Source organism: Salvelinus alpinus, chromosome 17 (genome assembly GCF_045679555.1).
Source record: "Salvelinus alpinus chromosome 17, SLU_Salpinus.1, whole genome shotgun sequence".
Classification (NCBI taxonomy): domain Eukaryota; kingdom Metazoa; phylum Chordata; class Actinopteri; order Salmoniformes; family Salmonidae; genus Salvelinus; species Salvelinus alpinus.
In genome coordinates, this window is record NC_092102.1 from 45,360,775 (window position 1) to 45,376,878 (window position 16,104).

At 47.6% G+C, this 16,104-nt stretch overlaps 2 protein-coding genes across 3 annotated transcripts in view; one reads left to right on the forward strand and one right to left on the reverse strand.

Moving 5' to 3' along the window:
- The window catches only part of LOC139543032 (syntenin-1-like), a 35,831-nt gene extending 34,472 nt beyond the window's left edge, over positions 1-1,359 (forward strand). Inside the window, exon 9 of the mRNA XM_071349137.1 lies at positions 97-1,359. Within this exon, the coding sequence (XP_071205238.1) occupies positions 97-151 (55 nt within the window). The 3' untranslated portion in view covers positions 152-1,359. The remainder of the gene's footprint in view (positions 1-96) is intronic.
- Positions 1,360-7,473: 6,114 nt separating this feature from the next.
- The window catches only part of LOC139543034 (syntaphilin-like), a 40,897-nt gene continuing 32,266 nt past the window's right edge, over positions 7,474-16,104 (reverse strand). For both annotated transcript variants that reach the window (XM_071349140.1, XM_071349139.1), the window contains 3 exons: positions 14,771-14,881; positions 10,976-11,128; positions 7,474-10,648 (listed from right to left, as the gene is read on the reverse strand). In XM_071349140.1, coding sequence (XP_071205241.1) covers positions 8,641-10,648; positions 10,976-11,128; positions 14,771-14,881 — 2,272 coding nt within the window. In that variant the 3' untranslated portion in view covers positions 7,474-8,640. The remainder of the gene's footprint in view (positions 10,649-10,975; positions 11,129-14,770; positions 14,882-16,104) is intronic.

The following is a 16,104-nucleotide window of genomic DNA, read 5'->3' on the forward strand; positions in this document are numbered from 1 at the left end:
GCAGTTAGGAGTTTAAGGAATAGCATTATACAGTCTCAGGTTGGTAGAATACTTATTATCATTTGGGTTAATGGAATGTGTTTTCTGTCTTTTTAGAATGTCCAGCGGTCTGCTGCGGTCAGCCATGGACCACTCTGTGCCAGAGGTGTGAAGGCCGGAACGTGACCACGCCTCCTGCAGGATGTCTACAATCTCCAGAGTTCCCATTGGGCCCCCAAAACAGCCAATAGGGTCAACTCGCTCTCGCTCTCTGTACTGAAAAACTTATTGTATCACAGTCACCACCTTCGTCTTTCATCGTAGCATAATCTAAATATACTTTTATTTTTTTTCAATGGTTCAAATATTGTTATTCGATGTAGTTCCTTTTCTACTTCTATCCCTTGTCTATTTTTACATGTTTCATCTCTTTATATGATAACTCTTGTAGTCCAGTTTTGTTTTCTTATAATTATGTTTGTGGCATTGCATTGAGTACACCTTTTGTTTTAAAGCCATGCGCACTATCATGAGTCCAGAGCTTCCCCATAAAGAGCATGGAAATGGTTATTTGGCTCGTGACCTTTCACCTTTTGTGTCAAAATGCTGTAAAAGCCAATGATCTCCATGGTTGTTGATCATAAACCTGTTCCCCTATGCAGCTGGGACATTACGCTGGGCGGACCCACTAAGTGCACTTTCCTGTAACCATTAATGTTTTTTTTATTGTTCCAAGTCGAGTCAAAATTAACTACAACGTATGTCAACAAGTATGTAGACGTTAACCGGGAATGGATTTGTTTGCACAAAGTAATCAAGAAACTGAAGTTATTAATATGTACGTATCAAGGGTTCCAACAATCATTTCCTATACTTGTTGATTGATGTGCACAGCAAGACGGAAAACGTGACCTGGGCTCTGAATCACAAAACAATTCTCACGCAAAAACGTAAACATTAACATTTCCAATAACCTTTTTGAGGAATAGCAACTTTGCCTTAACTCTCTTCATAAGTCCAGAGTTAAGGAAAAAAATGGCAGTTAAGAAGACATTTCTTCTTATGAAGGTTTTGTGAATCTGGTCCCTGATCAGTGAGTTTCTTTTTAATATTAGAATGTTGTTATTTTATTGCTCTTCTTGTTTGGAGGCGTGTTTTGTATTGCATTTTGATGTAATCTTTGATAAACAACACAGCCATTCATTCTGTAAATGCTAGAATCTAAATGTTTATATACGAATGTAAAGGGGAAGGGGGATACCTAGTCCAGTTGTACAACTGAATGAATTCAACTGAAATGTCTTCTGCATTTAACGTAACCCAAGATAATTCATGTAAAACAAATAAATAATCATTTTGTTCACATTTTAAATTTTGCTATATCAGTGTCCCCTTCCCGTTTGTTCACAGAAGATATATCCTTCGACATGTCAACTAAATGTCTACCCTAGTTTAGAACACCCATTTCCTGCCTGGAGGAAGAAGTAGCTTGACACTTTGGATTCTATTATTGTACTTCCCAATTGGTAGTTATCGTCTTGTCCCATCGCTACAACTCCCATACGGACTCGGGGGTGGACGAAGGTCGAGAGCAATGCGTCCTCTGAAGCACAATCCCGCTGCACTGCTTCTTGACACACTGCTAGCTTAACCCGGAAGCCAGCTGCACCAATGTGTCTGAGGAAACACCGTACAGCTGGTCGACAGAGGTCAGCGTGCAGGCCCCTGGCCCACCACAAGGAGTCGCTACAGAGCGATGGACGACAAGGACATCCCAGCTGGCCAAACCCACCCCTAACCCGGATGACGCTGGGCCAATTGTGCCACACTTCATGGGTCTCCCAACTGGAGTGATTCATCAAAAATTATTAAATAAAATGTAGAAAAATCCGTCTGGATTAGCTAAGCACTATATTGCCCTAAAGCAGGGCTGGACTTAGAGGCCACATTTCTGCACATCCAATTTTATACGTTATCATTTAATAGGCTTCCTCCACAGAACACAACAGTGGGAGGAAGCCCAACAAAAACCTAAAACTTGAATTCCACAACAACTTGATTACATTCCTTTTCCACAGCTATTTTAAATTACCTCCGTTTAGGTAAGAATTCCACAACAACTTGATTACATTCCTTTTCCACAGCTATTTTAAATTACCTCCGTTTAGGTAAGAACTGGGTGTGTAACTGAACAGAGAAAGGGATGAAAAAGAGACCACTGTCAGTTGTTCTCCATGCTGTTTTAATATAGTCATTTGGTTTTTATTCAGTATGGTGGGAGTGAAAATGGATCTGTACTGAAGAACAGTGATGTCACTACTATTGCCATAAAAATATTTAATTTCCATTAAAGATAATTGATCTACCTAGCTACAGCTATTAATATTGACTGCTGTTTTATCCCCATACAAGGCATTTAAGAGGGAAAGTACCCTTCAGGTACAGATATTATAGAACTCAACCATCTTGGGTATAGATCCCATTACACGTGGAACAAATAATCGGACAATTAAAGAAAAACAAAAAATAAGATAGTGCACATTCAATACACATAGCTCATAAGGAGAACTTCAAATGATTTCCCCCAAAGATCGTACTGTTATATCCCAGAGAAACACACACAATCTCAGATCTGACTATAGCCTCACTCTTCCAATGCTAATGACACAGCCAGTCTCAGACCAACACTAAAGTGCACCAGGTCTACTTGGAGTTGAATGGATGAAACACAAAGACAATTTCTGAGGTAATATATCTTTCAATAATATTGTGAAATCAGATGAGTGAAATGGATGTAGGATACAGTAACACAGTAGGAAAACCTGTTAAAAGACTAGATTCTTTAGTTTCCAATGCAAAAGACTGTAGGCTACCCCTTTATCAATGTCACATTTCACAAAAATAATTTCCTAAAACATTTTGATGGTGCTATATATAGCGATGACCCTACATGAACTATGTACTAATGCGAGCTCCAATGACTCCAAATGTGATTTGAGTAGTTATTTTGAGCCACCAATAAAGCCTGATCGTCTATGTTGATACTAAAAGCTTTTCACACAAAAACAGGTACCACTGGAGACTGGGAATAATTCCCAAATAAAAAGTCACAGGACAGGTAACACTATCTAACATCATAGCAGTGCATTACGAAATCAAACAGTGGACATGGAAAGAACTGGGCTTGTTAAAACATCAGAAATCACATGATGCTTCAAAACCCAGAAAAATACAAAAGCTGTTGGACAATAACAAGCAATTAGCAGACTGTGATTCTAACATAAGCATTACCTGTAAAAGCCTTTTAATTACCGGAACACCCCAGACACAAACAATACAGTTAATTAAGCTTATTTTGTGCAGGGATGGTGTTTTACTGTTAAAGGGAGAAAAAAATCCCCTCAAATGTATATATATATTTTTTAATTTTATTTGTCCACTGTTGATACGGTCCCAAAATGTTTTTGCATGTCAGCAGTCAAGTTTACAAGATATTGGACATTCAAGAAACAATGTGTCACATGCCACATTACTTTGACACATTGCTTCTTGAAAGTCCAATATCTTGTAAACTTGACTGCTGACATGCAAAAACATTTCGGGACTGTATTAACAGTGGACTAATGAAACAAATACCATGATATACATTTATGAGTGGATTTTTCCTTAAAAACACCAGTGAATTGCTCAAGAAACGTATAAAATAATCGAGTTCCCGCCCGACTACATTGCAGATGCATGCCAGATCTCACACTGTCTGGCTAGGTCTAGAACATCAGCTAACCACATCATATGATATAGCAATCTGATGCCAAGACTGCACAGTTGATGACGTGGCACACAACCATTGGTTGACGCAATGCAACGCCTGCGCATCTAGTCATAGTCGGGCAGGAACTCACGATCGACCAATAACTCCCAGCCTGAGTGAGGTTGGCCCTACACGACAGGACCAATAACTCCCAGCCTGAGTGAGGTTGGCCCTACACGTCAGGACCAATAACTCCCAGCCTGAGTGAGGTTGGCCCTACACGTCAGGACCAATAACTCCCAGCCTGAGTGAGGTTGGCCCTACATGACAGGACCAATAACTACCAGCCTGAGTGAGGTTGGCCCTACACGTCAGGACCAATAACTCCCAGCCTGAGTGAGGTTGGCCCTACACGACAGGACCAATAACTCCCAGCCTGAGTGAGGTTGGCCCTACACGACAGGACCAATAACTCCCAGCCTGAGTGAGGTTGGCCCTACACGTCAGGACCAATAACTCCCAGCCTGAGTGAGGTTGGCCCTACACGTCAGGACCAATAACTCCCAGCCTGAGTGAGGTTGGCCCTACACGTCAGGACCAATAACTCCCAGCCTGAGTGAGGTTGGCCCTACACGTCAGGACCAATAACTCCCAGCCTGAGTGAGGTTGGCCCTACACGTCAGGACCATTAACTCCCAGCCTGAGTGAGGTTGGCCCTACACGACAGGACCATTAACTCCCAGCCTGAGTGAGGTTGGACCTACACGTCAGGACCAATAACTCCCAGCCTGAGTGAGGTTGGCCCTACACGTCAGGACCAATAACTCCCAGCCTAAGTGAGGTTGGCCCTACACGTCAGGACCAATAACTCCCAGCCTGAGTGAGGTTGGCCCTACACGTCAGGACCAATAACTCCCAGCCTGAGTGAGGTTGGCCCTACATGACAGGACCAATAACTACCAGCCTGAGTGAGGTTGGCCCTACACGTCAGGACCAATAACTCCCAGCCTGAGTGAGGTTGGCCCTACACGACAGGACCAATAACTCCCAGCCTGAGTGAGGTTGGCCCTACACGACAGGACCAATAACTCCCAGCCTGAGTGAGGTTGGCCCTACACGTCAGGACCAATAACTCCCAGCCTGAGTGAGGTTGGCCCTACACGTCAGGACCAATAACTCCCAGCCTGAGTGAGGTTGGCCCTACACGTCAGGACCAATAACTACCAGCCTGAGTGAGGTTGGCCCTACACGTCAGGACCAATAACTCCCAGCCTGAGTGAGGTTGGCCCTACACGGCAGGACCAATAACTCCCAGCCTGAGTGAGGTTGGCCCTACACGGCAGGACCAATAACTCCCAGCCTGAGTGAGGTTGGCCCTACACGGCAGGACCAATAACTCCCAGCCTGAGTGAGGTTGGCCCTACACGACAGGACCAATAACTCCCAGCCTGAGTGAGGTTGGCCCTACACGACAGGACCAATAACTACCAGCCTGAGTGAGGTTGGCCCTACACGTCAGGACCAATAACTCCCAGCCTGAGTGAGGTTGGCCCTACACGACAGGACCAATAACTACCAGCCTGAGTGAGGTTGGCCCTACACGTCAGGACCAATAACTACCAGCCTGAGTGAGGTTGGCCCTACACGTCAGGACCAATAACTCCCAGCCTGAGTGAGGTTGGCCCTACACGTCAGGACCAATAACTACCAGCCTGAGTGAGGTTGGCCCTACACGTCAGGACCAATAACTCCCAGCCTGAGTGAGGTTGGCCCTACACGTCAGGACCAATAACTACCAGCCTGAGTGAGGTTGGCCCTACACGTCAGGACCAATAACTCCCAGCCTGAGTGAGGTTGGCCCTACACGTCAGGACCAATAACTCCCAGCCTGAGTGAGGTTGGCCCTACACGTCAGGACCAATAACTCCCAGCCTGAGTGAGGTTGGCCCTACACGTCAGGACCAATAACTCCCAGCCTGAGTGAGGTTGGCCCTACACGTCAGGACCAATAACTACCAGCCTGAGTGAGGTTGGCCCTACACGTCAGGACCAATAACTACCAGCCTGAGTGAGGTTGGCCCTACACGTCAGGACCAATAACTACCAGCCTGAGTGAGGTTGGCCCTACACGACAGGACCATTAACTCCCAGCCTGAGTGAGGTTTGCCCTACACGGCAGGACCAATAACTCCCAGCCTGAGTGAGGTTGGCCCTACACGACAGGACCAATAACTACCAGCCTGAGTGAGGTTGGCCCTACACGTCAGGACCAATAACTCCCAGCCTGAGTGAGGTTGGCCCTACACGTCAGGACCAATAACTACCAGCCTGAGTGAGGTTGGCCCTACACGGCAGGACCAATAACTCCCAGCCTGAGTGAGGTTGGCCCTACACGACAGGACCAATAACTACCAGCCTGAGTGAGGTTGGCCCTACACGGCAGGACCAATAACTCCCAGCCTGAGTGAGGTTGGCCCTACACGTCATGTTCTGTCGCGGAGACTACAGCTGAGTCCGTCTATAAATGCATATCAATATGATGATCACTCACACTATACTTTCATTGATTGGGATTCTGCTAGAGATATTCTCAAACACGTTCCCTCACAGGAAGGAATATGGCTTTTAATTAAACATTTAGAGGCCTTACCCAGCAGGCCTCACAAAATGACAGGGGGGGCATTCATAGGTAATGATGATGATACATGAAGGGGGAGAAATTACAGCAACCCAGAATATCGAGTCATATTACAAATCCCAACAGGGCTGTGGACGTTGTTCATATCTGCTGTAAAAGCACAAGACGTGACAACAGTAGTGAAATGTGTGTAAAGAGGCCTTCAAGCAGTTCATTCATTCATCAGCCAATCTATTTTGTTCATTGCTGCTCGTGATTTTCTACTCATAAGTGCTGGAAGTCATAGCGAAGAGGTTAAATAAGCAAAACCACGCAGAGAAGGGATTGTCAAGCAGCAGAAAATAACAGGAATTACAGAGCAACAACATAAATGCGCATCCAGCAGACCTTACAGGAAGCAGTAAAACACTATTGTGTACAAGAAAGAAAGTCATGGAAGGCAGCTGTTTCTCAGCATTCAAAGGTAAATGGCCTGTAACGGTCAGGATCTTCAACTATGCTACAATCTAAATTCAATTAAACTGTTTCTTGGTTACAGATGATTATTTCACTTTTGCTTTGGAAACGTATTCCATAATACAGTTATGGAATAGTTATGGAATATCACAATGATATTGCACACGAAAAAAAACTCTGATGCAAAACTGTGGACATAAGGCCTCCCGAGTGGCGCAGTGGTCTTAGGCACTGCATTGCAGTGCTAGCTGTGCCACTAGAGATTCTGGGTTCGCGACCGGGAGACCCACGGTGCGGCTTACAATTGGTCTGGGTTAGGGGAGGGTTTGGCCGGCAGGGATGTCCTTGTCCCATCGCGCACTAGCGACTCCTGTGGCGGGCCGGGCGCAGTGCACGCTGACACATTGGTGCGGCTTGCTTCCGGGCATTGTGTCAAGAAGCAGTGCGGCTTGGTTGGTTTGTGTTTCGGAGGACACACGGCTCTCAACCTTCGCCTCTTCCGAGTCCGTACGGGAGTTGCAGCAATGAGACAAGACTGTAACTACCAATTTGGATACCACGAAATTGGGGAGAAAAAGGGGTAAAAAATAAATAAATAAACTGGACATATTAGACATTGGAAACACAAACTTGACTTCAAGCAATTGGGGAAAATGGAATTGCTTAACTTCATAAAGTGAATAATAGTGCAGAACAAAATGGCGAACGGATGACTAAACAAATGACAAGATCTATTCCCGTTTCCTCTCTGAACAACTCAATATACTTCAACTCAAAGGACTGTTCTCGCTGGTTGCATCACAATCTTTAGGACGTCAGTTCATTAGTCCCCAACAGAGATTAATACCAAAACATTACAGTACAGCGTCTGCTTGCTCAGCCTTTCAACTATTTTACATCTCAACGACCTTACATTCATTACAGCCCAAAATAACAAGACACTCAAATCCTGCCAACTCAAGTCATAATTTGATTTCAATGCAAACATTCAAATAACAACAGATTACCGTGACAATCCTCACACTAAGTCCATAATACTTTTTTTCTCCAATTTTTAACAGGACAATAAACTTTGTTTTGAATAATTGTATCTCTATAAATGATTCCTTCTTGAGATGTTTCCGGTTCATGGGTCTGGAATGACTAACTCTTGGACCGTGGACATGGACTGAATGCTACAAGAGTGATTGTTAATCTAGGACACCAGTGACAGGAAGCAGAAATGTACAGCAGCAGCTTGCCTGGTACCTTTAGGGGGGAAAGGCCATATGTCCCATCATTCACTCCTAAATGAGCATACCATCTACTGCACAGCTATGGCTGTGATTGCCTTCAAACATCCAGGTGCTTTGGCTACACATCGACACAACAGAGAAGAACACACACGCAACACACTCACACACACGTCGTGTGCACATATACTTACACACCACGAGTCAAAATTGAACTGAACCAATGAAGAGACCACACAGAGACTGACAGACCGTTCAGTCTCCCTGCACACTAGAGAGAGAAGTTAGAATCAGCATCAATCACACCCTCAGGTTATTCCGTTTCCATTCAATCATTCAGTTCAACCATTCAGTGTCACTTCAACACATCCTGGTGTCTCTTCTCAGTCCAGCAGAGGAGGTGGAAGAGGTCACCAGGAGCCAGGCTCAAAGGAGAGAGTTATACGGTTCGTTAGGAGGCTGTCCTGTCTTCAGAATCATTCCTCCCCTCATTCCTTTACCCAGTACATCAGGTGGAGGACGACCCAGGACCAGAGAGGGCAGGGTTGTGTGTGTGCAGCTCCCAGGGTGTCATGGGGCCTGTCTCAGATCTCTGTGCCTCCCATGGCTCCCCCACCCGTGCCTGCAGGGTAGTGCCTGACTCCCCCGGCCCTGCGCAGGGAGCTGAGGGCCACGGTGCAGCAGCCACGCAGCAGGGAGCCAAAGTGGTAAATGGGCAGGGCATCGCCCCGCGGCCCCCGGCACAGCCATGCCACCGTGGGCACCACGGGTACCGCCACCGCCAGCAGGTCAACCAGGAAGTGGCGGCTCCAGTAGCTCTTCACTGCTGGTCCAGACCCAGACGAGGTAGACTCCTCTTCTCCCCCTACTGCTCCCTGAGCCTGATCTTCATCATCATCAACCTCCACCACCGTCACCCCAGCGATCTCCTCCTGCTGCAACAAACTTCCCCTGGGCTGGGAGGTGTGGGGCTGTTCCTCCAATGACCTCACCTCCTCAACCTCTACTGACCTCACCTCCTCCAGCTCCACTGATCTCACCTCCTCCCCCTCCACTGACCTCACCTCCTCCACTGACCTCACCTCCTCCAGCTCCACTGACCTCACCTCCTCCAGCTCCACTGACCTCACCTCCTCCACTGACCTCACCTCCTCCAGCTCCACTGACCTCACCTCCTCCAGCTCCACTGACCTCACCTCCTCCAGCTCCACTGACCTCACCTCCTCCAGCTCCACTGACCTCACCTCCTCCAGCTCCACTGACCTCACCTCCTCCAGCTCCACTGACCTCACCTCCTCCAGCTCCACTGACCACACCTCCTCCAACTCTCCCTGATTCCTCACCTCCACTTCCTCCCTCTGACTATCTACATCTAACTCCCTGACCTCCTCCTGCTTGCCTGCCTCTACCATCCCCCCGGCACTCTCCCCCACTACCTCTGTCTGCCTCTCCAACTCCCCCACCGCCTCCCCATCCTCCTCCACTGAGAGGGAGGGCATATCAACTGAGAGGCATGAAGAGCTGGGTAACGGAGGGCCAGGACCGGCCTCTGTTGTAGCTGTGAGGGTTGTCGTGGTGACTGACGTCATGGTAACCGAGTCCAGGTCGTCTCCCTCGTCTGAGACCCAGGTGGAGGTGGGGCTGCAGGCCTGAGAGCGGAACGTGCGCTCTGCAATGGTGTCCAGGTCAGAGGCGTAGCCAACCCCCACGGGGACGGGGCAGCTCTCTGTCTGGACGGCCTGCTCCCTGGGGTGGTGCAGGTAAAGGTGGTGGTGGGACAGACAGGGGTGGCTGCCCGCCCCACCCATGGCACAGCGTAGGGGCGCTACCCTGTCCTTCCCGGGGCACAGCTTGTCGTAGTTGGAGAAGTGTGGCAGGTGGGAGTAGGTGCTGAGCAGAGAGGCTGTCTCCTCAGACAGGAAGGCTGCCTCCAGGAGCAGATCTGCCCTGTGACTGCTGGCTGCACTGCGACTGTGACTGTGACTGCTGGCTGCACTGCGACTGTGACTGTGACTGCTGGCTGCACTGTGACTCTCCCCACAGCACACAAAGCCACTGTCATGGTTCTCCTCCCCTGAAAGGCCGTTCCCGTTCTTATCCGCCAGCGCATGGTCGCTCAGCTTGGTGTAGGTGAAGCTATGGGGCAGAGAGCGGGCGGGGGAGCCGTCACAAGACCCACACAGACTCTTGGAGCCACCCCATCCAGTCCCTGATGCAGCGGGACTACTTCCAGGCCATGACCCCGCAGTCCCAGGCCTCCCAGCCCCAGCCCACCCTGCCGCTCCTCGTGCTGCAGCAGCAGCCTCTTGCTCCTTGGCCACCCCGTTCTGAGCCAGCTCCATGCTGAGCAGCAGGGTCTCCAGCTTGTGGTTCTGGACGTTGATGTCCTGGAAGTATTTCTGGACACTGGTGTCGGTGGAGTCGCTGGAGCTGAGGTTGGTGCACACCACGTCCACAACTTCCTTGAGCTGCTGGATCTCCCTGCGTGCCTCCTTCAGAGCCAGCTGGGTCTCGACGCGATGACACTCCTCTTCAACCCAGTCCTCCTGCATACGAGACAACTGAGTCCTCAACTCATCGATCTCAGAGTCCCTGAGACAGAAATGCAGAGAATAAACAAGGAAGGTTGTGAGAGAGACACAGACAGACAGACAGACAGACAGACAGACAGACAGACAGACAGACAGACAGACAGACAGACAGACAGACAGACAGACAGACAGACAGACAGACAGACAGACAGACAGACAGACAGACAGACAGACAGACAGACTATAACTTCAAAGACCATCATATTTCCAAAACATAAAATGCTCAAACCTAAATGTAATTGACATAATGTACGTTCAGAAAGAGAACCTGTTTAAATGAGACCAGGGTTACTGTCTGGAGATGCCAGTGTGTGTCCCTGCGTCTCACCTGTCCTGCAGCCTGTCCACGGTTTCCTTGAGGCGGGCCCGCAGGTGTCTGATACACACCTCCTTCTGCTGCAGGGGTGTGAGGTACTGCTCCGGGGGAGGGGGGCGGATGCCATGGTTATCTGTACATGACGTGTATGCCTTCATGTGACGCCTTGGAGAGAGAGAGGAAACAAGAGGACAGGTATAGAACCCGTTACATTCTGTAAGCCTGCGGCAGCAGTGGGTATTTAAAAAGAAAAGGTGCATTACATATTCTGCAGTTCTATTACGCCTGTGATGATGTCAGCGGGGAAAGTAGTAACGTCTTTGTTCTTTTAATATCCCAAACGGACGTGGCAGTTTCACCAAGTCAGGATTAGAGCTTTTATTAAAGGTCAATACATTCTTATAACAAGTTATAAGGCCTTAGAATAACATGTCCTTATCCTTCAAAATACAACATGCTCATAGGCTACTTTTCAGTAGGCACTCATTCTCCCATGCAGAAGCACGATACCAACATGAGGCATAACTACCTTGGCTTAGGGCTCGATTCAATACATATCACTGAAGATTCGCTGTACAGCTTGTTTTATTTTTAACATTAACATTTTATTTAACTGGGCAAGTCAGTTAAGAACAAATTATTATTTACAATGACAGCCTAGGAACACTGCCTTGTTCAGGAGCAGAAAGGCAGATTTTTACCTTGTCACCTCGGGGATTCGATCCAGCAACCTTTCGGTTACTGGCCCAACGCTCTAACTACTAGGCTACCTACCTCTAACTACTAGGCTACCTACCTCTAACTACTAGGCTACCTGCCTCTAACTACTAGGCTACCTACCTCTAACTACTAGGCTACCTACCTCTAACTACTAGGCTACCTACCTCTAACTACTAGGCTACCTGCCTCTAACTACTAGGCTACCTGCCTCTAACTACTAGGCTACCTGCCTCTAACTACTAGGCTACCTGCCTCTAACTACTAGGCTACCTGCCTCTAACTACTAGGCTACCTGCCTCTAACTACTAGGCTACCTACCTCTAACTACTAGGCTACCTGCCTCTAACTACTAGGCTATCTACCTCTAACTACTAGGCTACCTACCTCTAACTACTAGGCTACCTACCTCTAACTACTAGGCTACCTACCTCTAACTACTAGGCTACCTACCTCTAACTACTAGGCTACCTGCCTCTAACTACTAGGCTACCTGCCTCTAACTACTAGGCTACCTACCTCTAACTACTAGGCTACCTACCTCTAACTACTAGGCTACCTACCTCTAACTACTAGGCTACCTACCTCTAACTACTAGGCTACCTGCCTCTAACTACTAGGCTACCTGCCTCTAACTACTAGGCTACCTGCCTCTAACTACTAGGCTACCTGCCTCTAACTACTAGGCTACCTGCCTCTAACTACTAGGCTACCTACCTCTAACTACTAGGCTACCTGCCTCTAACTACTAGGCTACCTACCTCTAACTACTAGGCTACCTACCTCTAACTACTAGGCTACCTACCTCTAACTACTAGGCTACCTACCTCTAACTACTAGGCTACCTACCTCTAACTACTAGGCTACCTGCCTCTAACTACTAGGCTACCTGCCTCTAACTACTAGGCTACCTACCTCTAACTACTAGGCTACCTACCTCTAACTACTAGGCTACCTACCTCTAACTACTAGGCTACCTACCTCTACCCACTAGGCTACCTACCTCTAACTACTAGGCTACCTACCTCTAACTACTAGGCTACCTGCCTCTAACTACTAGGCTACCTACCTCTAACTACTAGGCTACCTACCTCTACCCACTAGGCTACCTACCTCTAACTACTAGGCTACCTACCTCTAACTACTAGGCTACCTACCTCTAACTACTAGGCTACCTACCTCTAACTACTAGGCTACCTACCTCTAACTACTAGGCTACCTACCTCTAACTACTAGGCTACCTACCTCTACCCACTAGGCTACCTACCTCTAACTACTAGGCTACCTACCTCTAACTACTAGGCTACCTGCCTCTAACTACTAGGCTACCTACCTCTAACTACTAGGCTACCTACCTCTACCCACTAGGCTACCTGCCTCTAACTACTAGGCTACCTGCCTCTAACTACTAGGCTACCTACCTCTAACTACTAGGCTACCTGCCTCTAACTACTAGGCTACCTACCTCTAACTACTAGGCTACCTACCTCTACCCACTAGGCTACCTGCCTCTAACTACTAGGCTACCTGCCTCTAACTACTAGGCTACCTACCTCTAACTACTAGGCTACCTACCTCTACCCACTAGGCTACCTGCCTCTAACTACTAGGCTACCTGCCTCTAACTACTAGGCTACCTACCTCTAACTACTAGGCTACCTGCCTCTAACTACTAGGCTACCTACCTCTAACTACTAGGCTACCTACCTCTACCCACTAGGCTACCTACCTCTAACTACTAGGCTACCTACCTCTAACTACTAGGCTACCTACCTCTAACTACTAGGCTACCTACCTCTAACTACTAGGCTACCTACCTCTAACTACTAGGCTACCTACCTCTAACTACTAGGCTACCTACCTCTAACTACTAGGCTACCTACCTCTAACTACTAGGCTACCTACCTCTAACTACTAGGCTACCTACCTCTAACTACTAGGCTACCTGCCTCTAACTACTAGGCTACCTACCTCTAACTACTAGGCTACCTACCTCTAACTACTAGGCTACCTACCTCTAACTACTAGGCTACCTACCTCTACCCACTAGGCTACCTACCTCTAACTACTAGGCTACCTACCTCTAACTACTAGGCTACCTACCTCTAACTACTAGGCTACCTACCTCTACCCACTAGGCTACCTACCTCTAACTACTAGGCTACCTACCTCTAACTACTAGGCTACCTGCCTCTAACTACTAGGCTACCTACCTCTAACTACTAGGCTACCTACCTCTAACTACTAGGCTACCTACCTCTAACTACTAGGCTACCTACCTCTAACTACTAGGCTACCTACCTCTAACTACTAGGCTACCTACCTCTAACTACTAGGCTACCTACCTCTAACTACTAGGCTACCTACCTCTAACTACTAGGCTACCTACCTCTAACTACTAGGCGACCTGCCTCTAACTACTAGGCTACCTACCTCTAACTACTAGGCTACCTACCTCTACCCACTAGGCTACCTACCTCTAACTACTAGGCTACCTACCTCTAACTACTAGGCTACCTACCTCTAACTACTAGGCTACCTACCTCTAACTACTAGGCTACCTACCTCTAACTACTAGGCTACCTACCTCTAACTACTAGGCTACCTGCCTCTAACTACTAGGCTACCTGCCTCTAACTACTAGGCTACCTACCTCTAACTACTAGGCTACCTACCTCTAACTACTAGGCTACCTACCTCTAACTACTAGGCTACCTACCTCTACCCACTAGGCTACCTACCTCTAACTACTAGGCTACCTACCTCTAACTACTAGGCTACCTGCCTCTAACTACTAGGCTACCTACCTCTAACTACTAGGCTACCTACCTCTACCCACTAGGCTACCTGCCTCTAACTACTAGGCTACCTGCCTCTAACTACTAGGCTACCTACCTCTAACTACTAGGCTACCTGCCTCTAACTACTAGGCTACCTACCTCTAACTACTAGGCTACCTGCCGCCACTAAGGCCGTGTTCCTGCGTTTGCCGATTCACAGTAAACGCTGCATATGTCGTTATAACGCTGACCTATCAGGGGCATCGAGCGCTGTCTTAAAGATTGATGCGGAAGCCATTTTGAATCTTACCCCTTGGTGGGGCTGCAGTCACTGCCCTTGCAGGAGCCAGAGTTAGTGCTGCTGCTGCTGAGAGAGGCGTTGCCATGGGGATCTCTGTTGCTGACTGGGGCAGCTGTCCGTCTGTTCCGGAGTGACAGGGACATAGTTACTACATGATACAACACAGACACCAATGATCCGCTTCAACCAACAGTAATCACGCGCAAAACGTCATCATGCACACAAACATGCCCACAAAAAAAACCACGAGACAGAACTTGCCAAGACATGAAAGGCCATCATGGAGGAAGAGATACTGTTGAAGTCAGAAGTTTACATACACCTTAGCCAAATACATTTAAACTCAGTTTGTCACAATTCCTGACATTTAATCAGAGTAAAAATTCCCTGTCTTGGGTCATTTGGGATCACCACTTTATTTTAAGAATGTGAAATGTCAGAATAATTGCTGAGAGAATGATTTATTTCAGCTTTTATTTCTTTCATCACATTTCCAGTGGGTCAGAAGTTTACATACACTCAATTAGTATTTGGTAGCATTGCCTTCAAATTGTTTAAGTTGGGTCAACCGTTTCGGGTAGCCTTCCACAAGCTTCCCACAATAAGTTTGGTGAATTTTGGCCCATTCCTCCTGACAGAGCTGGTGTAACTGAGTCAGGTTTGTAGGCCTCCTTGCTCGCACACGCTTTTTCAGTTCTGCCCACACATTTTCTATAGGATGGAGGTTGGGGCTTTGTGATGGCCAATCCAATACCTTGACTTTGTTGTCCTTAAACCATTTTGCTACAACTTTGGAATTATGCTTGGGGTCATTGTCCATTTGGAAGACCAATTTGTGACCAAGCTTTCACTTCCTGACTGATGTCTTGAGATGTTGCTTCAATATATCCACATCATTTTCCTCCCTCATGATGCCATCCATTTTGTGAAGTGCATCAGTCCCTCCTGCAGCAAAGCACTCCCACAACATGCTGCCACCCCTGTGCTTCATGGTTGGGATGGTGTTCTTCGGCTTGCAAGCATCCCCCTTTTTCCTCCAAACATAACGATGGTCATTATGGCCAAACAGTTCTATTTTTGTTTCATCAGACCAGAGGACATTTCTCCAAAAAGTACAATATTTTTCCCCATGTGCAGTTGCAAACCGTAGTCTGGCTTTTTATGGCGGTTTTGGAGCAGTGGTTTGTTCCTTGCTGAGCGGCCTTTCAGGTTATATCGATATAGGACTCGTTTTCCTGTGGATATAGATACTTTTGTACCTGTTTCCTCCAGCATCTTCACAAGGTCCTTTGCTGCTGTTCTGGGATTGACTTGCACTTTCCGCACCAAAGTACGTTCATCTC